Source organism: Penaeus vannamei, chromosome 6 (assembly GCF_042767895.1).
Source record: "Penaeus vannamei isolate JL-2024 chromosome 6, ASM4276789v1, whole genome shotgun sequence".
NCBI classification, from domain to species: domain Eukaryota; kingdom Metazoa; phylum Arthropoda; class Malacostraca; order Decapoda; family Penaeidae; genus Penaeus; species Penaeus vannamei.
This window is the reverse complement of record NC_091554.1, coordinates 27,101,215-27,128,714: the sequence shown is the minus strand read 5'-3', so window position 1 is coordinate 27,128,714 and position 27,500 is coordinate 27,101,215. Positions and strand designations below refer to the sequence as shown.

Below are 27,500 nucleotides of genomic sequence, written 5' to 3'. Positions count from 1 at the left end.
AACAGAAACATAGAATAAAAGAAATTCATTTGATGATCCCAAATTGAATGTTTCTCTTTCAGGGCAGCATGGAGGTATGTACAGTGTCACATAAAACTGAAAACTGCATCCTTTAGGAATACCAGCATCCCAAAGATGTTCATGGAGAATGTTCGAAGAAATCCCAATAAAGTTGCACTCATCTTTGAAGATCAAAAGTGGACATTTGCTCAGGTAAGACTTGGTGCAAGGTAATTATTTGGATATAGATATGCTTGCCATACTTTCATTATGTAAAAATTATTGTAATTCCCTTAACTATCAATGGATTATCATCCCCGAATCATCAATCTGTCATAGGTGATTATCAGCCAACAGGTGTATATTTGCCTCGCTAAATAGATGAAGAGAGGCATTCCTCTCTGCAATCACTAGTTGTGTATTTTCTTTTACTTTTAAGTGATTAGGAAAAAGAAAAAAAAATATTTACAAATATATTGTACATATTTAAAAATTTAAGGTTATAGAAACACCCCACCTTAGATATTTTAGGTCAAAGAAACATCCCACCTGGTTTAGATTTCTCAAAACTACCCTATGCTAGACTTTATTAAGATCATTTAGCTAGTGATAGCATAATTGTTTACCTTTTTTCTATATTTGATAGTTTTTTGAACAACTCATTGAGTTAATCTCAATCACTAAATTGGATTTATTATACAAAACTAAGAAAAAATGCAGAATAAATGTATTTTTGCCATTTTTTATTACCTCATGCTGCTAACATTATTGTGAATTCAGGCTTATCATAAATCATCTATTGTTGTATTTAGAAAATCTACATCTATTTTTTTCAAATCATAAGGAAATGGTAATTATGTAATTGTAACCATTGTCGTTATCTGATAAGCATTTTGACAGGTCCAGAAGCAGTTATAGTAATGTACATCTAGTGATCATCAGTTAATGTTTGTTTTTTTTTCTCCCTTTTTTGCATGTCTGTAGATTGATGAGTACAGCAACCGTGTAGGTAACTTCATGGTTGAGCAAGGTTTCAAACATGGCGATGTAGTTGCACTTTACATGTGGAACCGGCCAGAATATGTATGCACATGGCTTGGTTGTGCAAAGGTGAGACAAGAATGGTTTTGCATCTTCATCCTGTCTTATTTTTTTGTTGAATTGTTATTTCATCATTTTATACAAACTGTGAAAATGATGATTGTGATATTACTAATGCCATGAAGAGGAAGTTGTCGTTTGATTATTTATTTTTATTTACCCTTTTTTTTTATTTTACCTTTGTCAGTCATTTTGATGTATAATGAAATCACAAATTTCAACATCTCCTTTTAGGTGGGTGTGGTTCCAGCTCTGATTAACTTCAACTTGCTGAACGATTCACTCATCCACTCCATAAAGGTGGCACACTCAAAAGCACTTATATGTGGATGGGAAGTGCAAGAAGGTACAAAGGATGTTCTTGAATTATTGGATTTTTTTCTTTCTGACCAAAATTTTAGAATAGGTAGTAATGTAAGAATCATAACATTTGAATTGTATTGATTCTTATTATGATATTTAGCCTGTGTTAAAATGTATAAGGTTATTATGAGGAAATACACAGATACCCAAAAAACTTTTAGAAATATTATTAATATTCAAACATTGCAGCTGTGAAGGACGTCCAGGACCAACTAGCATTACCAATCTTTGTATCAGGACTAGGAAATGAAAAGCCCTCATTGACTGGTAAGTTATTTATTAGTAGATGTATTTTATAATTTTTCATGATGTGTATGATGTTTAAGGATTTCCTTGAATTAGTATTACAAAATATATTCCTCAGATATAGACTACATACAATGTAGCCAAAGATGTAAGTTTTCTGTTTTGTTTAATCATTTTTAATTATTTATGCCCAGATCTATTTATTAGACCAAGCATTTTTATTTTGAATGAATGTTTTTAGTGTGAAGAATCTTATTTTTTCAGGTGTCAAATGTCTGGATTCTCTGCTTAATCAGTCAAATCCAACACCACCACCTCAGATCGACAATGTTGATATTAAGGATAAACTCATATATATTTACACATCTGGCACTACTGGTTTACCTAAGGCAGCTGTCATCAAACACTCCAGGTATTTTTATCACAAAGATATAATGGGGGAGAGTATAAAAATGCTTCATCAATTTACTGCATGCCTGTATCCATATCTGTAGATTGTTACAAGATATTCACTCATTTCTTTCATGTTCTGTATTCTATAGGTATCTTTTCTTCTGTGCTGCAGTCCATTACATGGTTGGCTTAAGTGATGATGAGGTTATATATAACCCACTACCCTTATACCATACTGCTGGAGGTATGGTTGGCATGGGGCAGGTTAGTGTTAAGAAATATTTTGTGTATTAAGACTGACATTGTCATATATATACCTGTTATATATGCATATCTGATTTTGAAGTAAATACAAAATTAGCTATCTATATGGGGTGCCAAACTATACAGTTACAAGAATAATTTCTAATGCATATTTTCCACAGGTCCTGCTATTTAATAACACTGCAGTTATTCGGCGCAAGTTTTCTAAATCACAATATTGGATTGAAGCCAAGAAGCATGGTTGCACAGTAAGTTTTCCATTAAGGTTATATTTTTTACAAATGATAGTTGTTGGGCAATATTTCACATTTGCATGTGTTTTGTATAAATGTTTTTGCTCTGAAAAAGTTAGAACATTTTATATCTAAGGAAGAACTTGTATATAATATTATGTTGACAATGTCCCTTTCTCAAAGCTAAATTGTTAGGAAACCAAATTTTTACTATTTTGAAATTACTTAAATACTTGCTCATTTACTCTGAAAGTCACATATTGCCAATTGAGAAGTCTGAATATTGACTGGAATTATAGACTTATTGCCATAGAGAAATCACAAAGGGAAACCATGTTTTGAAGGAAATCTTGCTTTTATCTATTGAATCCATTACAAAGACATTTACATAACTAAATTGAAGTTTAGATGTATATATGTATATTCTGATATCTGACAAAATTATTACTGTGATTGTAATTTCCTTCCCAGGTGGGTCAGTATGTTGGGGAACTTTGCCGCTACCTTCTTACCAACTCCCCACATCCAGAAGAGAAACAGCATAAGGTGTGTTGTTTCTTTATTATTCTTTGTCTTTTTATGATTACTGGATATTACTATGAAAGGCAAAAATAAAAAGTGTTCTATTGTCTTATTAACAATACTTTTTACCAGTGTAAGGTCATGTAATTAACCCACCAGCAACAGATACATGCACTATTCATTGTGGATTTGTATTATTAATTTGTTTTGTTAATGAATATCTTTAAAGGCATTTAATTACCAAGGGAGTCAGTTACTAGGCATACATGATCTCACCTGTTTACCCCTTTTCCTAAACAGAATGGAATAAAGTTTTTATTTCTATTACTGTTACTATCAACTTCATTATTGTTATGAATTTTATATAGTTGATATTGTTCTTAATGTTACTGTTATTGTTATGTTATTAGCAATGATAAGAGTAATAAGAATAAAAAAAAAGATCTTTCCAAAAGTTCAGGGTATGTGGATAAACATGTGAGATCTGGTGAGTGCTTTCAGAGAGTATGTGTGTAAACAAAATTGATAACACAAAACCGTAGTGGGAAGTGTTTATATATGTGCACTCCTAGCATCACCCGGTTAATGTTTATTAGTATTTGCTCTGCTATCAGACCGTCCTTTGGTCCTGTCTGACATTATTCTCCAATGTTTTCATTACTTTTACCATTTTATATAATTTGATTAGATGAGGAAGAATCTGCAAACTGTCACAGATCAGCGTGCAAACTTCAGATTTATCCCACACTAAAGATTATTTTGCAACATTTTTTTTTTTTTTTTTTTTTTTTTTTTTTTTTTTTTTTTTTTTTTTTAATTAATATAAAGATAAGTATTTATGTGCTGAACTATTTAAAGCAATTTCAGAAGTAGCTACAGCACATGGGTACTTGCATCATCACTTGGTTTCATCATTCTGTAGCTGATAAATTCATGCTTTTATCTTTGGCTGCATGATTTACACTTACACTTTGTGGGCCTGGCTTTTTGTGTTTCCTAAGAAGATAGCAATTACAAACTCTTATTAATTTCGAATGCTTATTTTTGTGGTACCATTTACTTATTGCTCCTTCACCCTGACTAGCACAATTTCAAGTAAGATTTCATAATAAGTTATGAAGTATGCAGTTAGTGGAAATTAGACAAAAAGAGAAGCAGTGTTATTGTATTAAATGCTAATTCATACCTTATGAATGTTGCAGGTAAAGGTGATGTTTGGCAATGGTGTAAGAGAAAACATTTGGGAAGAATTCACAACAAGGTTCAACATACCTCTCATTGCTGAGTTTTATGGAGCAACAGAAGGAATTGCAAATTTAAGTATGTTAAGCATTTTACAAGTTCTGATGTACAGCATTCCTTCATATTTTATGCTATAAAGAAAAAAAATAGTATTTAGAGAGGTTGGTCTGTTTTACTCTCTTCATTACAACAAGTGAAATAAAAATATTATCCTATACTTTCAGTTAACATGGAAGGTAAACATGGTGCCTGTGGCTTCCTGTCAGTCCTGTTCCCTAGCGCCATTCCTGTGTACCTGGTCAAGATTGATGAAGAGACTGGTGAGCCTGTAAGGGATAAAAATGGACTTTGTGTTGTGTGTAAACCAGGTAGAGTATCATCATCACCTGTTGTCCCTTTTCCTCCCCTTTTTTTCTTTCTTTCTTTCTTTCTCTCTTGCTTGCTTTCTTTTTTCCTTTCTTTTCTTTTTTAAATACTGCCATATACATTTCATATACAAAGAAATCTAGTTTCATATCAGATGCACAATAAATCTGAAAGCTTTATTGACTTTTTAATGCTTACAGGTGAACAAGGTGAACTTGTAGGTATTATCAAGAAGGAACATCCATTCCGTGAGTTTCATGGCTATGCAGATGAAGCAGCTACAAAGAAAAAGATACTGAGGAATGTACTGAAGCCAGGAGACACAGCCTTTAAATCAGGTATAAGAGTATTGCAGTTTAGGATTAAATTTGTTTTCAGATCTTACATTTTATCATTTAATTGCTATGGTGTAATAGGAGAAGGATAGAAGTCATAGACAAATCTCCCATTTTTATTAATTTTGATATATGTCAGTTTATCATGTGCCTATAAACCTCATTTTGAATATTTAGGAAATGGCTTTTCTACTTGTTTCTCACACTTCATCTCCTACTTTTTATATTTTTATTTTTATGCAAGTTAACCCACTTGCAACGGGCGTCCCACATATGAAACACCCGGAAAAATGAACATTACCAGACGTCCCGCCAGTGCGACGCTAGTTTGTGCTTTGATTTTGTCACCCATGGCGGGTGGCGTATGGGCAGGTTGATGGACTGGCCCACATGCCGATTTTGTAGCCACCTAGAAACAATTATTTTTGGCTTGAAAATGTACTGGTGCTAGTGGGTTAAATTCTATAAAAATTTTGCCCCTAATTTCCTCAATAATTAATTTGTTTTAAACATTCTTTCTGAGATAGCTTTTGGTAAAAGATGGTTATAGTGCAGGCTTTTTATATTTCCCATTCAGTACAGTTTGATTCAGAACGGCATAGAATTCACTGATGTAATGCCAAACAGAATACTAGAGGTAGAATTAAGTGATTTATGAAATATGCAAATTGCCATTCTGTAATATATTTTTAACAAAAATTTTGTAAAGATATCATATCTATTTAATTCCTTGCTGCCATAAGGCATGTACATACCTGACATGGCTGTTATGGACAAAGTAGCATGTGGCATCATATCACAACCATTCCCATGCTGCTGGCTCATTGGACAGAGCTTGTTTTACTCTGATAATAGCAGCATCATTTTCATGGTAAAACATTAGCATCTAGAGTGAAGGTGAACCTTCAAAAATTTTATATGTTTTAAAATCATATCAAAGCATAAGCTTTAAGGTGCCTAATGCTACCCACAAACTACTGAACTACACAGGCACAAACAAGGAAAATTGTCGATGCACACCATGGAGTAATCTTATGGCAAATTTTTCTCAGAAACAAAAGAAAAAGTAGAATATCAAAAGAAAGATAAAACTGAACAAACCACTTCTCTATACCTTTGAGAATTACCAGGCTTGTACTAGCTGAACCCCACATACAATCTTTTAGAAAATAATGTACAATAAGATTTAGCCTAAGTAATTAGCAAAATCATATCAATATTCATAGCTTTAGTAAGTAGTGTGGATTTCAGTATCTAATCTCATTTCTACCATCAGGTGACCTCCTTGTTCAGGACAAATTTGGCTATCTCTACTTCATGGACCGAACAGGGGACACTTTCCGCTGGCGTGGAGAAAATGTCTCCACTACAGAAGTCGAAGGAGTTGTATTGAAGGCTACAGACCACAAAGATTCTGTTGTGTATGGTGTTGAGGTTAGTTACCAAGTTGGTTAATAAATATCAGTTAGTCTAATATATGATCATGGTGCAAAGAAGATAGATGCACTCACATGCTTGAACACACCAGAAATATACATATTTGTTTGCACTTCAAAATTTAGTAATAGTGTCACAGATGCCATGTCATGCAGTTTAGCTGTGGAGTAATTCTCTGCTTTAAGGGGACCATCCCGGGAAATGACCACCTTTCCCTACTCATTTCACCATAAAAAAAAAAAAAAGAGAGAAAAAAAAATCGGTTGGAGATAACTCATTGATTCTTTTTGCATAATATAGAGCATAGAATTGCGCTTTGTCTCATATATTATTTTAACCTCACATCCCCATACAGGAGAGGGGGAGGGACACCCCAAAAAAGTTTTTTTTTTTTTTTTTCGATTTTTTCCCCCCCCCTCTTTGGTACATCATCACGCCCTCAGTTTTTTCCTGAATATCTATCTTAGTCTAAGGCCGTGTAACTCCCCCCTTTTTTGTGTGTGTGTGTTTGTTTGTTTATTTGTTTGTTTATTTGTTCATAAAAGTAGCTATTTTCATCTGAAAAGTTTAATAAATGCATTTTACCATAGAGACAACTAATCTAAACCAGATGATTTTCGAGGAGGATTTTATGTACATGAACAAACGCACATAAAGTTCCTCATTTAGTAGGCCTGCACCGACTTTCATATCTAAAGGAATAAAATACATTAGTTATCCCTCTCAAACCGTTTTCTTCAATAATTGTCGATGTCAACAGATTGCGTATGGGAACGAGTGTGAGTTGGTGATTAGCCATTTGCACCCATTATCTTTACTAAGAAGTGCATAAAATCATGCAGACGCCTAGGTGTGGTGGGATATTTGCGAATTTTTGGTACCTAAGACCTACAGTAACATCTAAACGTAATAGTTTTTATCGGAAACGAACAAAACAAAAGGGATAGCCTTTTCAACTTTAGACGAAGACTGCACACAAACGAGCTCAAAATTCCATATAGTTTTTATTTCGGAGCACATATTACTATTATCATCTTCAATATGAAATAATCTGTATTTCGCTTATACATCCGAAGTTCAAAAATCCAACATTTAGGTAACATTCATATTGAATTAGTTTTTACAATGTATACGGCATTTGATTATTACCAATTTCAAATCAAATCAAATTTACCCATGCTGTGGTGTACCGACTGTTGAACGAAATGTAACGGAAATATTTCAGTCCTTACTTATAAGGCTATTTTCAAACATTAGTGCTCCGTATATGATATACGTACAGATTACTTCGTAACCTACAACATATTACCAGCGAGTCTTGATTGAAACATATTTTGTGTGTAAAAGGACACAAAAGTTAATAAATAAATCAAGGTGATATAATTCTTTTCTGATATTGGTATAAAAGTGTTCCTTGAACATTCACAAACTCATATTTATGCGCAATGTCATAATCAAATGCCGTATACACAATTGCAGCAAGCAGAAGTCCACACAGGTGTACCTGGGCTCTCATTAGTGACGCATTTGCCTAGGTGCTGAGTGGATCTCACGTTGGCTGCAAGACAACGAGCCATAGCAGGCGTTTAATAGTCGTTTGGTAGTTTCCTCATCCATGTACCTATGCTATATGCTAGCTAACTCAATTTGACCCTCTGTCTCCCCCCTCATCTGGGCCGGTCCCCTTAATGAATCTAGCTTTCAAGCATAATGGCAAATCAAGTAGTATTTATATTACTTTGTCCAGCTAAGGACCCATTTACCCAAATATTGATTTGTTATTTTTACTCATTTTATTACTCATATGACAATATTTTGATTTTGATTTTGGTGTTCCTCATTTTATAGTGCATATTTTTCTTCTTTTTTTCATAGGTTCCAGGAGCAGAGGGGAGAGCTGGAATGGCAGCTATTGTTGACCCAGAAGGAGAGATTGACTTAGAAGATTTCTTAAAGAAGATTAAGAAATCTGTGCCACCATATGCTCAGCCTTTGTTCCTCAGGCTCCTTGATCATATTTCTGTAACGGGTGAGTTTCCTTCTGCTCTTCTTACATCAAACACTTACAAAGACATCTGAAGAACCAATAAAAAGCAAAACATAAATAAGTGTACAGTTGAAAAGTTTTACTATTGTTTTTCATTTTCTAATTTGCCTTTAAGTACAGGGAATAAGAAATGAGATGATACCATATACTTGGGAACAATATTCTATCACTGATAATATGTAGCCATAATGGATTATAATAAATAGTGCTTTCATATGATTATTTGGATATATTTCATATGATTTAAAGAAAACTTTTTTTTTCTCTCTTCTCTTTCTTTCGTTCTTTCATCAGTTTATAACGAGAATTTTTGAAGTCCCCAATATGGTTCAAGATAGCGATTGACCATTCACTGCCACTGAATAGGGATGTAGAAATGAAAATTAAATTACTTGTCTTATTATAAAGAGAAAAAAGTCTTAAAGACACTGACAGTCAGTCAGAAAAAGGAACTGTATTGAAGACAGTATTGACACTTAATTTTAGTAACGACTTGAAAAATAAACTATGATATAGTGATCAGAAATGTATTTTTCCACATCCTTTATCTCTCATAGAGTGGTAGAGGATATATTTCTCTGTATATTCTTTGTACATCATGAAGTTCTTGTCATTTTATTAATAGAGTTTATGTAGGTTAGTAATATTATATTTCTAATGGTACAATAAATCTTTTTTGTTCTTAGTAACTCTATGCTTATGATGTGTTTCCTATTGTTCATTTGTTTATTAAGTGTTCCATAGCAAATATCACTCTAATTCTGACCAACTTAATAGTAATTATTTATTGATGATAGCTATAATTATGTGCTGACAGCATCACTCAACTCTGCAATTAATTTTGCTTAGTATTTTGAGGGCTTGGAGACCCTGAAAAAAATCAGTTCTTAGCCATCTTCTTTGCTTTCAAGTTATAAGTATAAGCTAGATCATGCTCATTCATCAGATTATTTAGTTTTTTAAAACATTTTTTCTTTGTTTGTTATCAGGGACATTTAAGCTGAAGAAATTGGAGTTACAGAAGGAAGGATATAACCCCAACATAATCAAGGATTCCCTCTACTTCTTAGACAGTAAGCAGGGTAAATATGTGCCTCTTGACAAAGACCTTTTTGAAAAAATAAAGAACTGTCAAGTTGGTCTTTAAACCTATATTAACCAAATAACACCGGGTAAAATTTTTGGAAAGTGGACATGATCGCAGGTTTATTGGCTGGCATCAACAGTTTTCCCAGCTTGCACCCGGCTCGTTCAGTAGTCTGTGGGCAACATTAGGCACTTAAAAGCTTGCATTTTGATACAATTTGTAAAAATATAAATTCATAAATTCATGTTTGATGCGATGCCATCCGCTATTTTTTCCACAATAGCCATGGCATGCCACCCGGCAGGAATTGGTTAATCGGGACTCAGGAAGTGTCAGCAATCCCAGAGCCATATTTTTTAGGTCTTGGTAAAATCCAGGAATCCTAGAACCTCATTTAGTTGAAGTTAGTATATGAAGGTACACTTTGTTCGTTATTGCATTTTTGTTCCTTCTTCATGAAATATGCAAGCTAGCCTTCAGAGAAAATGAACTGAGGCCTCATTACTCTTTAAGATTTTCTTGTTATTCTACAATCTAGCAGTTGATATAAAGAATATGAATATGTTTAAGTTCATGCATTTTTAATGTTTATGATATATATTAATAGCTGTATTTATTTAGTTTCTGAAATAGTTTCACAGATTGAAGGGAATGCTATTGAAGTCAGTCTGCATAGCAAATTTTATTACAGCAGATATTTTCTAACTAATTCATCCCAAAGAATCATGCCAAAAGTTGTGAAAAGGATGTGCCATAGTTGTATATTACACCTTACCCAATTTGACAAGACAATGGAGTTCATTTATTTCATATAGTCTAGCTATATTGAAGTAATACATTTAACTTGAGTGTGCAAGTTTATTTATACTCAATTCTTAAGAAGGGAATAAGTCAGTTTTTTTAAGTTTTATGCATATTTTTCTGTGTTTTAAAAAGTGTAAAGAAAAGATGTAGAAACTTCTACTTGATCACATATCAGAAATATTTCTGCATTTATGTTTTCAGCAATCCATTTGACTTCACCATTTATTATTATAATGCTGTGATAAAAGTGTGTAAACATTCACTGATACTGCTGAAAAAACAGCTGTCAACTTTATTATATGTACCCTCACTGTAGCTCATATAGTATTTGCTTGTAAGGAAAATGTTGAATTCAGATATAATGTATTCAGATTCTTCTAACTAAGACTTTGTATGTCAACACTGTATAGATTTATCTGCTTTATTTATATATTTGATAAAACTCTTTTCACTATGCTATGGAATACAATTCATGTAAAATATGTATACTTCTCTGCTGCTGAATTATGATGCCTCAGTAACTGCTCAATAACCACAACCTGGGGTACTCATAGTTCAGGTCAAATCATGTTTTTGGTCAGGTAGAACACTATAAACCAAAGGAATTCTGTGAATATACAATATATTTTGAATTAACTGATATATGATAGTGAATTCCATGGGTACCTCATAAAAGTTCTACAGACAAGCAAGAGGTTATTTCAAATGATAGGATGTAATATATGTTCAGATGCCTTAAACTAAAATTAAATGCAATAATATGCTTCCACTGAAAGTCACTTACATTATAAGGGAAAAAAAATTAACCTTAGATATAATTGTGCTTGTATTTGCATGTTTACATATGTTCATCATGCACTTTTGCTTTTGTGTAAGAATGCATTAAATATTCAAATGAAAATAAGTTACCTTAGCTTGAATAGGTGCTAGTAATACATGAGTCTTTGCCACAGATGTCCAGAAAAGTAGTTATGTATTACCATTATACCCCATAGTAATTTTCCCTTGTTTCTTGTCATTTTGAGTACAAAAGAAGGTGCCTTGTTTCATTCCTGTGTTATAGAATTTAACCAAAGAAGTTGGTGATAAGTAACAGGTTTCTGGTCATTTTGATCCAAAGTGGTTGTGTTACTTTTGCTGAAGAACAAGGGACTGCCTCTTTATTTTATGAAGTCATGGAGTTGCATACAGTTGATGAGGACTCACTGCTTTTTTATGATAGTTCAAGTTAAAAGTTTCAGGTTTGCCTTTACTTTGACTTTTTGTTATGCTGTAGGTAATTCAGAAATCTGTGACATTATTACATTTCATGTAAATTATCAGTTAAAATTCTGTAATAATGCTTGCTATGGTACAGAAAATTTACTTTTACTTCTAAAATATCTATTGTATTTTATGATTTGTTTAGATGTGCCCCCCCCCTTTTCTCTCTCTCAGTGTGTGTGTGTGTGTGTGTGTGTGTGTGTGTGTGTGTGTGTGTGTGTATGTGTGTGTGTGTATGAGTGTGTGTGTGCATGAGTGTGTGTGCGTGCACGCGCATGTGCGTTTGTTGGTTTGTTTTCTGAGTAGGGGTGGGCGGTGCATGCATATATCTGTTTCCTCGATCACACATGACAATAATAAAGTGTTAGAAAAATATATATATCAAATATACTACAAGTTTTGTAGTGTAATATTTTTTTCTTTTATTTCCTTTTTTTATTAATATTAATGAATACTTTTTTACTATAGGATTTTGCAATGTAATGAAGTACACCTGTAAACCATCTTTCAAATTTGACTATGAAAAGTTTATTTAATTTATATACAATTTTTTATAAAGATGTAAATTGAATTTAAGTTCTGAAAGTATTTAATTGTATTATTTATGTTTTCTACTATAGTATGTAATTATTATTATTACTTGAAATATCATTTATCATTTTTAAGGGTTTGCTTATTTACTTTTTAATTATAGAAATTTCCAAATTATAAATGAAAAAAAAAATGTAAATTACATTTATTTTTTGTAACATATGTGTTAAGAAATATTTATTCCTTTTCCCATACAAAAAGATATTATTCTGGAATGTGCAAGTATGACAGATTGTATTGAAATAAATGTTTTTGGCATTATTTTGCTAATTTCTGCTTCAGGTGGAATTAGTGTATTTTTATGTTTGCTTTTATTCTACACCATTTTTTTGCCATTTTATTTCTGCTATTCATTAATTCATTTATGAAAGTCCAGATTACTTCAAGGAAATCTTAACTGTTCATCATTAAGAAAAAGACAATTGACTAATTCAGACTAATACAGCATTATTTTCTTCAGTGAATTTGCTGCTTATTTTTGGCTTATATTTTTATTTTGTGAGAACGTGATAGTTTGTTGTGCTTCATTTTGTTTACAGCATACCAGTTATCTTTTTTTCCCAGTATTTTTCATTTTATTCTGTTGTATGGACCCATATTACTGTCTGAGCAATCATTTCAATACATATTCCTTATAGGTTGTACAGATGGTTTTAGGAACAGTGATAGTAACACAAACAGGAAAATGTTTTTTGATAGGTGTCTTTACCTATCTACATCTGAGACTTTTTATGTTTTCTAGTTTGTGATTCGATTTAAGAAAATAAATGTATTCAGAGCTTTCATCCCATTTTATTTTACCCTTATTTGTTTCTCTGGAAGAATATAAGGATTTCAATTCATTTGGAAATACAAGTTGAAATTAATAACAGTGCAAGCACCTGTGGGTAACAATAAATTTGTGAACATAATAACTTAAATATTAATAGTTTTACTAAAAACAAAGACTCATAGTTGGTGATATCTATGTTACTTCCGTTAATACTTAATAAGATAGTATATTATACATCTAAAATTTGAAATTTATGTTTTTATCACACCTTAAAAACATATCCATCAACTCACTGGTGTTTGATACATGTAGAGATACAAAAGAGCAAGCAGAAAAGGAGACCAATATTATACCCTTTCCCTCAACTGCATGTGACGTCATGGTAAGAGGCGATTCTAGACAAACAATTGTTACCCTTGGTAGGAGGTGCTTCCAAATAAGCCACCTACCCATCTTTGGCATTTGACTAAAACTGGAAGGGAACTTATTTCAACAATTCTTATTAACACAACATTCATCTAGTTTAATTTGTATGAAAGATTGCATTTCTGTTAACCAGTATTTTACTAAACATTTGTATAATGCTATGCTTTGTCTAAGCTAAATTTAAAATGGCAAATATCATATGGATTGAATAGCCATTGCAAGGGAGGAAAGGCACTGATTGATTTACGCATCCCTCTGTGTAGACCATATAATGACACTTGCTACATTAGTCGATTGTAATGATTACCATTCATCTAACCTATTTTGCAGACATTTAACTTTATTTTGACTATTTATTTTTCTACTATAACAGAGTAGTTAGCATAATTTTCAAATATCTTACCACCCCATATCAATCTACCTTTTTTAGGTTATTTTCCTATTTAGTTTTGTTCGCTCATTATTACAGCTTATTAATCATCTCCTAGTAATCCAGCAAGAAGTGTATCCTATAAAAGTTTCGTTTTCTTTATGCATTATGAAGTATACGTTTTCTTTGAACACTCTTCTGTTTGGGTATACTATTTTATATACTCAGATTGAATCCTTTGAATTATGAAAGCAAAATAAATAAATTATATGGAATATGATTATTTTTACACATACTGAGGAGATTTTGATAAATATGTGCCTGAAAAAATTGCACAATTTTTATCTATATCTTCAAGTGTTTATCATAGGTGTTACTATTACCTATTTATGGGGAAGACTCAAAAGTATAGAAAGTCTTGTAGTGTAATAGCTGTGAGCCAAGAGCGAGTTTATCATATTTATTTCCTTCTTTCTCCTGTCACTGGGTATTAAATTTGGGATGCCCGGGGCCACCGCTCCTTCGGCCCTCCCTCTGCTTGCCACCATATGTGATGGGTGAAAATGATGGTAATTTTGAGGTTGTGAAGAAAAATCCAAGGTTAATCAGTCTTACTCTAACAGAGACCGAGGCGCCCAAAAATGTACAAGTTAATGTACTTAACGGGTTGTAGAAAGTGGCAGAAGACTTCAAAGAATAAAATCTTTTTGGTTATTTATGTCATGAAAAAGAGCTCATTATACTGCAAACAAGAAAAAAATACCTATTTCCTATGCCAATAGCTAAACTCCACTATTAGATACCCTGGGAAACACAATCATGGGTTTGCTTCGAAAATGTTTATATTTTAAAATTAGGCCCGATCGAAGGAATCCAACTCTGATTCCCGGATTCACACTCGCGAACGGAAGGCGACACCAAAACATAACCTCTACCCCTGTTCCTGTCTTCCGTGGAGCCAGAGGTAAGCCATATGTCATTAGAATGTTCACGTGAGTTAATTGTGTCATGTATCAGAGGAGCTGGTCGGACGTTTAAGCTTTCATAGGCAAAGATTTGGTACTGGAAGTTTAGACAGAGCTGTAAATGCAGGACTTTTGAAATTTATTTGGAATTGTTGCCATATTAAGCACAGAAAGTAGGTATTCTGAGGTAAAGAAAGGCCGTGGAAAGTAGAACCAGTCTTATTACATATTCCGTAGTAAATTTGGTATAGATTCAGTTTCACACAGCCATATGGTGACTGGTTCTGTGTATATTATTCATAGATAATATTGAAGAATACTTTTGCACAACCGGTCGCAACCATTTTGATAATGATAGATTTTCTCTCAACGTCTAGTACATATATAGGTGTGTATGACTGAGAATGATACACCGTCCGTAGATGAAGTACCAAATCCAGAGTATCATGTGAATCTAAAACTAAACCTAGATGTTTTCTTAGTCTTGTATGTTGAGTCAGGATTCTAGTAAGACAGACGTCTAGTTTTCGGTTTTCAGAGCTGCCCCAGAGCTCTGGGGTGTTGTCTTTGAAGTGATAGTTTTTTGTGATCAGTCTTGTTTATCTGTTCTTCCCAATGTATTTGGTTTTTGCTTTTATATGTTATTATGTTGTTGGTGTCTTGGGTTATGCACGTCATGGTTGACTTGGTCATGGCTCTAGGTCATGTGTTATACACATCATTGGCCAGCTATGGCATGGCTCCAGGTGACTGGTCATTCACATCATGTTACAATGATGTGTGCATTACATTTTTGGGTGGTCTTCATAAGGAACCCTCATGCCCATGCCACATGCCTTAGAGCATTGCCTGAGGGAGAACAGGATATGTTATGGCAATGGATTTGCATCTGCCATAAACTAGTATCAATCATCTCTTAAGGAGCTTTTGTGTGTGGGTGTGAGTGCCCACAGGTATGGCTGGTGTGCTGGAGATCGACGGGGAAAACCAGGGTCTTGCTCTGCTGGAGGATCGTGAGTACTGAACCGAGACCTGATTGGTTGACACCAGACACCTCACGGCTCACCTATTGGACCGCAGGCTCCCCTCGTTCCCGGGTGGCTGGCACAGGTCAGCCCCACTTAAGCTCCGGTGCCCAGGCCGAGTTCAGCACTCACGATCCTCCAGCAGAGCAAGACACAGCAAGCAACACCTAGGCCTACCCAGGCCTCAGCTGTCAGGGGAGCCGCCTTGGCTCTCCACATCGATCTCCAGCACACCAGCCATACCTGTGGACACTCACGCCCACATACAAAAGCTCCTTAAAGAGATGATTGACACCAGTCTATGGCAGATGCAAATCCATTGCCATACTGGTGACCCCAGAGTGACACAAATACCCAGCCTTCTGGAGTATCACAATTATTGCTCACTCGATTAGCTCCCTCATTGGAGGGGGAGTACCTGTAGCCGACCCCTGCAACCTGCAGCGCGGGTTGCAGGGGTCGGCTACAATGTAATGCTTTGATTGGCTATGTTTTCTATAAAGGGTGGACCTATGAGTAACCTACACACTACTTTACAAGATTACATGGTCTTTTGGTGCTCTGCCAGTGTGACTGTCTTGAAGTGTGACACAAAAAAAGGAAGTAGGCTACTGAAGCCATGGTAGTAGTAGCCTTGTTTACCACTGTAAACAATCTGTTATATCAGGAAAATAAGGTTTGCGAAAGTGAGTGAATTTTTTCTTTCTTTCTTTTTTCATCCTTCAATACAGCCATATTCCATCTTGTACACATGGTGTAACCTACCTTATTTATTGGACTCTGTTGTAGATAATCAGGCTCCTGCAGGTTTTATATAGCAATTGAAATCCATATCATGCATTTCTGGATATGCAAAAACATTAAAATCATGTTTTGCAAGCAAGTGATTTAAGAAAAAATCACTTTGTCGATGTGGCCTGATGAGTGCTGAAAATGGCCCCAGAGGCACGCCCAGTCGGCCACACACACTCCCCATAGCGGAGGCCAAGTGAACCCTATATTCTCCTGTAGGCAATGGGTACACTAGACTTTCATTTTGATAGCTTTTAGTAATTACAAACAGTGATTAGAAAGAAAACATGAAAAGAAGATTACTATTTTTTAAGAAAAAAAAAGTAGGCCAGTGTCAGTAGCAATGATATGTAAAAATATTGCTGTATCCTGTATCAAGGCTCCCTACCTATTATGTTGAAAAGGGAGGTAGTTGATTGTCATACCTGCAGATATTAGCAATAAGAAAAACACTCCATATTGTACATAATAAATTACCAGATATTTATTGCTTTAGTGGTGTCAAGATACATTAATTAAAATTTTCTTCCAGATACCCATAGGACAAGATTTGCATGCGATCCAGAATGGCAGGCATTACCAAGAAATTCATTGGTAAGAAACAGTAATATCAGTAGGCTAAACTTGATATTTTAAAGAATAGATATTGTTATCTTTTATTTTATAATGTGCTTCGGTGATGCTCTCTTTTTTCACTTTGAATAGTTTTAGGTATTGATTACTGTCTTATGGTTTGAATTAAGGAAGTAAAACCTACTGATATGCATTAATCTGTATGCTAAAATACTTTTATGATTATTACAGTGTGACAGTGTTGTCTATTTTTTGCTGTTTTATATGTTAAATCATACGTATATTTTAGAGTTTAATTCATTAAACTATATCATTATCCTTCCCATGATGTAATAACCTTTAAAATGTGTATTGGTGATAATCAGTCTCATTTTTGTTTGACTGATAAGAAGCTATAGTCCATATGCATCATTAACTGTATGCATTTTGTGATGGAATAGACTATGAATGTTAAGATTGTTTTATTAGAGGACATGCAAAATATTGTCATCATTATTTGTAAGGTTTCAAATAATACTTCTGCTAAATTGTGAGTTGTGTTTTATCTCTTGACATAAAAAGTTTGGAAGAGCATTAAACAAAACTTGCTCTTTTACCAGTGAAAATTCTGGGGTACAAGCAATAGGACCAACCATTATCTTAAATGATTTCAAGGGAGAAGCAAAATCATATGCATATTTAGTCTAGGTCTTTATTTTCAGGTTCATTTTCAGATATAGTAAATTCCTATTACCTGCAACAGTTCAAATTGTACAGTAAGAAGGTACCAGCAGTTCTCATCATATGGAATATGAATAAGTTATGGAGAATGTTCCTCCATTTTAAAACCAGGAACAGTAAAACTAATCCAAGCATATTCCAACAGGTGAGGACAGAAGAGGAAAAGAAAGAACTTAAATGGATTAATAAATCTCGAGACTCTAGCATGGATCAACTGTCACTGACAGAGTATTCAGGAGGATGTTCAAGGACACACAATCCACCAGCAACACACCAAACCCACCAGCCCCTTCAAGAGAATCATTTTGTGCCATTTGCCCATGAGACACACAGTTTTATACAGCCATTAACACTGTCACAGTCATCTGCATTTGTGCAAGCCAAGATTAATTCTCAACATCCTTCACTGTGTAGTAATGACACTGATCAAGCAATCCTTGATATAAACAGCTGTGCTCAGGTCTGTGACCGTAATGTATTACATGGTACAAGCCCCATATCAAATCCTATAAATGATTTGAAAAATGACTTGACAGTAAATGAAGTGGACAGTACTTCAAAACAGGAGACTGCTGGAAGAGAGCAGTGGAAGAAAAATATTAGAAAGAAAATGAAAAATCTAGGGAAGAGTTACATAACACAGAATGGGAAGAAAGTAGATGATAAAGTTTTCAAGTCAATTAGCCAATGTTGCTGTCAGCAATGCTTTAAGAACTTAAGTTTAAAGGATCAGGAAAATATATTTACCTCATTTTGGAGCATGGGTAACTGGAACAAGCAAACAAAGTTTATCTGGGAACATACTGAGATTAAAACTAAAGCCAGGAAAACTTTAGACAGGTCATCAAGGCGAGTCCATACTAGACATTTTTTCTTGCCAGATTGTTCTGGAAATAAGGTTAAAGTTTGCAAAACAATCTTTCTTTCTTTACTTCAGATCTCTAATGGTCGTTTAAGTTACTCTCTCAGCAAGAAACTTATTGCTGTAAATGATGAAGAGCCTCAAGATAAGAGAGGGTTACAGAGTCCCTCAAATAAGACTCCTGCCAAAGCTGTAAGAGATGCAGAAGAATATATACAGTCAACATCATATTACAACATAAAAAAAGATTCTGGTGCTAAAATGCTTATTGTTCCACAGGGAGTAACGATTAGAAAGTTATATGCAGCATATCATAGAAAGTTTGTTGAATCTGGTAAGTTAGTTATCAGTCTGAAATTGTTCAGGAAGCTGTTGCCACCTATCTTGAAAAAAGATGCCTTAAATATGACTTTTATATTTAGCAAGCAAACAGGTGAATCATCTTGCATAGGTTATAACAATTGTCCAACTAACAAGACAGTGATAATGAAGGAAGGAGTGACAATGTGGAATGAAAAAGGAACTTTCCCAGAAAAGCTTTCAAAGAATGAGACTGACACAAAGCAAAGTGTAACACCAATTCAGGGTGCAAAAGATGTAGAATTCAATACACATTCCATTATGCATAATGAAAATTATTTGTCATCAACAAATAATCCTGCAAGAAACTGTAATCAGAAACTGTGGAAACGCAATATTTCAAAGGACCTTAGGGACCGAGGAAAAAGCTACATGTCCTCGTCTGGAAAGATAAACCAGGGAAAAGTGTTTTTACCACAGTATTCTTGTTGTATAAGTAAATGTCATGAGACTTTCCCAGCTGAGCAACAAGAAGCTCTTTTCAAGAAGTATTGGGCCTTGGCTTCTTGGAATTTACAGACTAAATTCCTATGGGACCACATACAAGTTGTTCAAAAAAAGGTGAACACAGCCAAAAGCGATGATTCACGGCGTATTCATACCAGGATATTTTTTCTTCCAAATAATGATGGTGAAAAAAGAAAAGTATGTAAAATTCTTTTCTGTGCAACACTCCAGGTATCAAATGGCAGGGTTTCTCGTGCAGTTTGCTCAAAAATGGTTGATCCTTCTCTACCTCCTCAAGATAAAAGGGGTAAAAGTGCTCCACAGAACAAAACAACCATAGAAAATGTTTCATTTGCTTTGGATCACATTAATCAGTTATTGCAGCATAACAGTTGTCTTCAGTCTACCTCCAGGAAGTGTAGTCTAATAAATGATATGAGTAAAAAGAAGGCCCATGATATGTTCAAGAATTCTTGTTTCGAATATGGAAAGAAACCTCTTTCTTACACTGTATATTGTCGTATATTACGTGAAGATGCTTACTGTCCTGTTGAAAACATTAATTCAGGAAAGAAAGAAGATAGTTGTACCTGATTATATTTTTTATATTTATTTTATAAAATGTCATTATGAGGAAAAAATATTTTATTGTTATTACTTTATTAGTGCTAAATTTGTCTACATTTATATGATGTTTGTAAAGTTATAATTATAAAGTTTTTATGTGGATACCTGAATTTCTATGTTTTGTTCTATATCCTTGAAATTTACTGGAGAACTTGATCATAACACAACTATTTATGGCAGTATTGGTCAATGCATATTTTAGAAGCTGGCATAAACAGTCCCCCAAAATTTGAAAGTCAGTGGAAAGAAGTAAAATCAAACTGTTGTTCATAACTCTTGTGACCAGAAAAGTTTGCCTGATGCTGACCATTTAGTTTTTCAGGATGTAAAGGTTTACATATTACATATCTTTTCTGAAAAGTACACTAATCCCATAATTTTACAGATTTCAGTGAGAATAGATGTTATGTTGTTTATATTTCACAGAGCTAGGTAATGAAGAAAAGCATTAAAAAAATCCACAAACAAACTGCTTTCATGAAATGTCAATATCATCATTTTGCAAACAAGTAATGAGTTTGGAGAGTTGATCATTAGCTTTAGAATGATAAAAAATTAGAAAGAATATGCCCACATTTCATCTGAATACAGTATGATAGGAAACATCAACAAAGTATTTCTGAGGAATTTTTACACAGTTGTGTATATTCAGATTCTGAAAGATCGACAAACCAGGAAGATATACTTGATAGGCTGCTTATTTTGTATTGCATAATATAATTGCATAATATTTTGTATTGCATGTATCATGACTGATCCTTTTCAGTACTACATGTTGATCATACAGATAGGAAATGCAGTTGTTCAAAGTCTTCATCAGATCAGTTTTATATTTCTCAATATTGTGAATTTTATTTCAAAGTTGTTTTCAGAGAATTGTTAACAAAATATAGCATACAACCTGTCCAATTGAAGTTAATGTTCAAACAATTTATACAAAGTATTTTAATTAAATATTTTGTGTTGTTCAGATAAGACTACAGAGTATAATTAACATTATTTATCCAGTTCCCTTTTTCTACTACTAATTCAGATGTTGGTTTTAAGAAATATAAATTATCTTTCTTGAATCCTTCTTTCATTACTAAAGAGTCTTGGATCTGAAAATTTTGTTGTTGTTGTTTCAAGTATGTATAATGACATTGTTAAACTAAAGTCCCTATATTGCAAAATTTCCAACAGAAATTGAGATTCCATCTGCTTACACATTAATAGCTATATCCACCATTCATTAACTTAGTGCCCCTGGGAAAATGTGTTCACAGTAATTCTGTTTTGTGAAGTGTCTCTGCACATGGATGACTTTCACAAAGATAATGCATTTCTTAATCTCATTTAATTTTCCCTTTACCTTGAGTTTTCTGGCTTTTCTTTTGATGATACTTATTATAATTTTTTAATATTATCATTACTAATGGTAATATAGGATGAAAGAGAAAATTTCCAAAAATCAAGGAAAAGGGTAATCAGGTGAGATAGGTTGCCCTAGTATTCGACTCCTTGGTGACTAAGCACTTGTGGAGCCATTTATCTTTAAAGACAATTAATCTAAACTGATGTTGATTATGGCATGTATGTATATGCCATCCCTGGCATATACATAGTTAAATGATGGAAATAGAAAGAAACTATATTTTTGGTTAAAGTCACTTTATATAGCAACAGTTTTATGATAAGGAAAAATAAGAACCAAAAATTTTGGTATAACAACAAAGGTATGATTTGTGAATGAATAATTATTTGTTTTAGATGCTATAAAATTACTGTTACCATTCAATTTATTAATGTCCGTCATGTAATGTTATACATATGTAGTCACAGTAGAAGCTAAGGATAGATAAAATTGATCTGTTAACAACTTTTTAGGACTTCTTGTTGAATAACCTTTTTTTTCAATTATTATTCAACCTTATGAATATAACAAAAGCATCTTTTATGTTTATTAGTCAGTGTCCTTAATCATTCTTTATTGACAAACACTAGTGGATTCACCCAACCTTTTCCTTATGCAATATTTACTAGGTTTGATTATATTAAGCCTTAATTTGCTCATTGTTTGGAACCTAATATTTGATTTATTATCTTGAACTGGTAGTGTAGGGCCCTAAAAGTTATTTTTTACCTCACTCAGTAATTGAGATTCAGGGAAATAAATAAATAGTGGCATTATGAAGTAAGAATTTTTCTAAGTACATCTACATGCATTGAATATCAGAAATCAACTGCAAGGGTGGATAAAACTGAAACAAAGCTATCATACTTGTTCCAAACAAGAATGCAAGATGAGCATAGGGACCTTACTGGTGAGCCAAATTCTACTTCCCATTCTAATTTTAACCACAGCTGCTTCCAGTTATATGAGTAAGGTATACTATGTATAGAGTAAAAGCTACCATTATTTACCTACATTCTCACAGTATATTGACATTAAAAGAAGCCATTTTGTAAATGAATGGTAAGTGCATTTTTTCTGGTGGACCTGAAAAAGTTCTGTCAATAATTTGTGTTACAGATATCGGGGCTAATCTGACAGATGAAATGTACCAAGGTGTTTACCATGGTAGCAAAAAGCACGAGCCTGACTTGGAGCTTGTGCTTAAGCGAGCATGGGAGGGTGGATTAACTAAGATGATTATTACTGGCACAAGTCTCTCTGACTCCAAGACTGCACTGGAACTTGCCAAGACAAATAGTAAGTACACTGAAAGTCATTCATTTTAATTAGATACAAATGATTTAAAAAATGGGAATTATGTTTGAATGTAAGCCATTTGAGACAAATTTGATCATGACAATATATAACAACAGAAATCTGTAAATATCAGAGAGAAGATGATTGAGAAAATAATCCCTTAGTGCCAAATTCCAATGAATTACAGCCCTTTGATAAAACTGTATCTTGTTAATGACTTTTACCTTAAATCAACAGATAATCTATATAGCACAGTTGGCTGTCACCCAACTCGCTGTGGAGAATTTGAAAAGGATGACACAACACCAGAAACATATTTAGAAAACTTACTGCAATTAGCACTAGATAACCGACAGAAAGTTGTCGCCATTGGGGAGTGTGGATTAGATTATGACCGCACTCAGTTTTGTGCTCCAGAAATTCAGAGAAAGTAAGTGTATTACTGATTGTATGTTTTCCTGAAGAATGTGCATTTTTCTTCATGTATTCAGTCTCATTTTAACCCATTAGTCACAGATGTCATCATATGCATGCCATATCCATTGTATTTTAGTTTATGAATTGAGTTAACACATAGAAGGCTGCACTGGTACTTAGCCACCAAGGAATCAATTATATTTCCACCCTATCTCACCTGTTTACACTTTTCCTTAATTTTCAGAAAGATTCTGTTTAATTTTTTATTGTAAGTAATATATAGTAGTGTCAGCACTATTCGCACTAGAAAAAAAGACATTCCAAAAAATCAAGGAATGGCAAAATTAGATGAGGTCACTAGTTCTTTTAATTGACTCCTTGGAAGCTAAGCATGTGTAAAGCTATCTGTGTTCTACAAATTTCACAAAAAAAAACTAGAGTGGACAGTTTATAAAACTTAATCCCAGGTGTTGAAATAATGTTTTATAGCATATTGTCAGTTGCACTGGCATGGTTCAGGATATATCTCAGTATTTTGAGAGCTAAGTGCCTTTGAATATTTATGAAATTAAGTAAAAATTTGCATGTTAACAGCCTTCTTGCAATATTTTGAATTAACTTAGGTATGATATTGGATGTCCATGTGTGGATGGGTCCCTTCGAAGGTAAAATTGATATTGATTTTGTAATATTAATGGTAATAATTACATTACGCAGTAAAAGAAATACATTGAATCTGAGACAATTTTTTTTTTTTTCTTGAAATTGTGTCATTGATTGCCTTTCAGGAGTAGTACAGAATTACTTTGTTTACTTTCTACTATCTACAGTTTGTTCACTTCACATATTACCTTCCCGTCACACACTTTAGTCTATACATATATTTGTGAACAACAGTAATTTCACTAACAGATCCATTGTAGGCATTTGAAAGTGGCTTTAAAATGTTGGCAAGATATCACAGTATCAATTAACAAATGTCAAAGACAATTTTAGTCTTTATTGTCTACAAAAAACAATCAGAATTTTGGTAAATATTGCCTAACTTTGGCTCCCATAGTTCCCAGTCCCCTTAGGCCTGGCCAAACAGTGATAAACCTTGACTTGGGTCTGGTTCCATTATTATAATCTTGAAAATTATTTAGGAAGCTCCATATGCTTTGTTACCATATTATTATTAATTCTATTTTAATAAATGATAATAATGATATTCACCATAGAGTTCTCAGTTCACTTTCATCGAAAGTACAGATTAAATGGCTTACAAGACATTTTCTGTACAAATTTGAAAAAGTGTACCCAATAGGCATGTAGATTTAAGAAAGTACACAAAAAATTACCTTCATGAGATAGCACCTTTAGTTAAAATAATTGCCAAAGAGCATCCAGTCTTTTCCCAGACAGCAGTAGATAAAGAATATAGAATGAATTATGTTTTACTTGCCTGAGATCTTTGATAAAGGGATTTACTTATAAACAGTGACCTTAGAAAACTGTATGACTGCAAGAAGCTAATTTTTTTTCCTCTTTTTTGCAGATATTTTGAAGAACAAATCAGTTTGGCAGAAGTAACTGGCTTGCCTATGTTTTTACACTGCAGAAACTCTGCTGCAGACTTGGTGAAAATTCTTTCCAGTCACAGGGAAAAGATTAAAGGTGGAGTTGTTCACTCCTTTGATGGAACCAAAGAGGAAGCACAACAGATTATGGATTTAGATTTGTATATTGGATTGAATGGATGGTAAGGTTGTTTGTTTGTTTTATAGTATAATTGTGATGAATGAAGCAAAGTCTTTTCTTCTGAAACACATTAATTAAATTAAGTTATTGGGTCATAAGCAGAAGCAGAGGATGTTTTAATGTACTAATATTCATACTCCAGTATATATGACCTTTAATATATGGACTAAAAGCATTGTCATCATTTTTATAGGTCATTCCATTTCTTTCTAACAGCTCTCTCAAAACTGCAGAGAATTTAGCAGTCGCAGCCTCAATACCAGCAGAGAGGTTAATGATTGAGACTGATTGCCCATGGTGTGAGATCCGTCCAACACATGCAGGTCACAAGCATGTCAAAACTACCTTTCCAAACAAAAAGAAGGAGAAATGGGAGTCTGGAGTTATGGTCAAAAGCAGAAATGAGCCAAATTGTATTGTGTGAGTATTATGTTTTGCCACTGTGATGAGTTTATTATTTTCCACAAGTAACAAGGAAAAAGACATTTATTTTTGCTTATTTTTTCTCTTTGTTTGTGTCTTGTTTGTTTTCATCTGTGTCTGTGTTCTTATACCTAATCTTATGATAAAAATTCTCATTGGAAACTTATAACGGTATTGATAAATGCCATATTGGATGAGAATACATCATGTACAAGTTATTTCTATTTTGTATTGTTACATTACTGATCTTGTAATCCGTTAATTGTTTATTAGGCTTGATCATAAAAGTGGTTAAAAGTTTTATTGATTTTTCTCATAATCTAATCTTTTACAGCCAAGTCCTGGAGGTGTTAGCTGGGATAAGGGAAGAAGATGCAGATATGTTAGCTGAGACATTTTTCAAGAACACACAAAAGCTGTTCTTTAATTCTGAAAATGTTTGAAATTGCATGGATCGTTATTAAATATGTCAGGAATAGTATGTTATAATTTTCCTACATATACATAGTGTTTTGTTGGGAATCTGTATTTAATTCACATAATACCTGTATGCCCTGGTGTTGCAGCACATTATGAATTTTGAATATAGAATAAACAATGGGTGTAAGAAAATAAATGTTCCTAAAATCGTATGATTCCACACACACTTTATTAAATAACTCCCATAGCCACATACTCACTCGCATGTAATATTTTCATGTGATTTATTTGAAGACCGTCAATCAACCTTAAATCTATAATAGATCATGCCTGCAGCATTTAGAATATTTGTTTGATATTAGTATAACCGCTTATAAAAGGTACAAGCTAAATATGGCCACTTCATGATAATAGATAGATGCCAAATATGACCCCTAAATCTTATATGGTCGTTCACCCACATGATCCCTACCAATAGCTTGCTTCTTGTTGCCATGGGAGTGCTTACTGACAACTCTAACCAGTCCAAAACACCCACCCAGGTTATTACTCAACCTCCAGAAAGCACCCCTTCCTCTCTCCCAACATTCCTCTCTCTATCTCCTATTGCACAGACATCTTCAATGTATACCCCCTCTTCCCTTATTACTAATCTTCCTTATTGTCCTCCTCCCCACAGAACTACTCCACTCCACACCAACCCATCTTCCTCTCGCCCTTGTCCTTTTACTGCCTCCACCTCTGCAAACCTTTTGAGTACTCTCTTTGGCCCAGCCAAGTGGGATCGATTCTTTGTGTAAATCCAGCGTAAATCCCATGTCAATATTGCCAAAATTTGCTTCCATAGACATGACCTCCCCCATGAAGTTTATATTAGTGGATTGTCCTACCATGTCCGATCCCTTCCTCGTCAATGTCAGAAATGGCGTTTTGGCCACCCAGTCATACACTATCACTCCACAACCCGCTGCCTTCTATGTGCCCGACCTGGGCATGACCGTTCAAATTGCCCTGCTCAGTCACGTACATGTGCCAATTGTGGAGACTCCCATAATGTATTTTATAGGAGTGGCCCTGCCCAAAAGATCGAATGTGAGGTAGCAGTCAAGATTCAAACTGGAGAGAGGCCAGACAAGAAGCACGCCAACAAGGTTTTTCTCTCTCTTTTTCTAAAACAGATCTTCACTCAGCTCCCCCAAAATCTTCACAAGATGTTTCTCCATCTCCCCCAGTATCTCTTACCTATACCCTGAACCATCCTACCTCTACTCACCCTATCCCCCAGTCCAATTCGTTTTCCAGTCTAAATCCAGATACTCCAATCTCTAGCACTTCCCTGATACCTACCCCTTCTCCTTACTTTATTTGTCGCACCAGGCAACCTAAAAGTTCCACTCCACCCTATTCTACATCTTTCTCTTCTTCTGCTCCTCAGATATCTATCTCCTTCTCTCACAAGAGAACCTTTGTTTTTCAGTCCTCTTCACCCAGCTCCCCTCCAGAATCCCCTGAAGACATCCAAAACTTTCTAAAGATGACCCAAGGAAACACTCCGCTCCTTCATCCATCCCACAA

General features: G+C 34.0%; 2 protein-coding genes across 9 annotated transcripts in view; both read left to right on the top strand.

The window, feature by feature from the left end:
* LOC113825420 (long-chain fatty acid transport protein 4) overlaps positions 1-13,077 on the top strand; it is a 14,799-nt gene extending 1,722 nt beyond the window's left edge. For all 3 annotated transcript variants that reach the window (XM_070122805.1, XM_027378251.2, XM_027378257.2), the window contains exons 3-16: positions 63-213; positions 985-1,110; positions 1,336-1,447; positions 1,654-1,731; positions 1,975-2,122; positions 2,253-2,367; positions 2,529-2,615; positions 3,072-3,146; positions 4,325-4,442; positions 4,589-4,732; positions 4,931-5,068; positions 6,342-6,499; positions 8,378-8,531; positions 9,539-13,077. In XM_070122805.1, coding sequence (XP_069978906.1) covers positions 63-213; positions 985-1,110; positions 1,336-1,447; positions 1,654-1,731; positions 1,975-2,122; positions 2,253-2,367; positions 2,529-2,615; positions 3,072-3,146; positions 4,325-4,442; positions 4,589-4,732; positions 4,931-5,068; positions 6,342-6,499; positions 8,378-8,531; positions 9,539-9,696 — 1,762 coding nt within the window. In that variant the 3' untranslated portion in view covers positions 9,697-13,077. The remainder of the gene's footprint in view (positions 1-62; positions 214-984; positions 1,111-1,335; positions 1,448-1,653; positions 1,732-1,974; positions 2,123-2,252; positions 2,368-2,528; positions 2,616-3,071; positions 3,147-4,324; positions 4,443-4,588; positions 4,733-4,930; positions 5,069-6,341; positions 6,500-8,377; positions 8,532-9,538) is intronic.
* A 1,589-nt stretch (positions 13,078-14,666) lies between these two features.
* LOC113825439 (deoxyribonuclease TATDN1) lies at positions 14,667-25,983 on the top strand. 6 transcript variants are annotated; one of them, XR_011398621.1, is made up of 7 exons: positions 14,667-14,826; positions 17,177-17,238; positions 18,083-22,925; positions 23,163-23,355; positions 24,880-25,083; positions 25,299-25,502; positions 25,840-25,983. XR_011398621.1 is itself a non-coding variant. In XM_027378303.2 (7 exons), the coding sequence occupies exons 2-7, from the start codon at positions 17,199-17,201 to the stop codon at positions 25,946-25,948; spliced, it is 930 nt and encodes a 309-aa protein (XP_027234104.1). In that variant the 5' UTR covers positions 14,700-14,826; positions 17,177-17,198; the 3' UTR covers positions 25,949-25,983. The 6 variants fall into 6 exon arrangements, 5 of the variants coding, with proteins under 5 accessions (XP_027234104.1, XP_027234109.1, XP_027234082.2 ...); XM_027378303.2 differs by having other exon boundaries at positions 14,700-14,826; positions 22,746-22,925; XM_027378308.2 differs by lacking the exon at positions 14,667-14,826 and adding an exon at positions 14,831-14,854 and having other exon boundaries at positions 22,746-22,925.
* Positions 25,984-27,500: the final 1,517 nt, after the last annotated feature.

Coding starts and splice junctions, on each gene's coding strand:
- LOC113825439 (XM_027378281.2), top strand. Junction 17,239..18,082: donor CATTACCAAGAAATTCATTG/GTAAGAAACAGT, acceptor ATATTCCAACAG/GTGAGGACAGAAGAGGAAAA.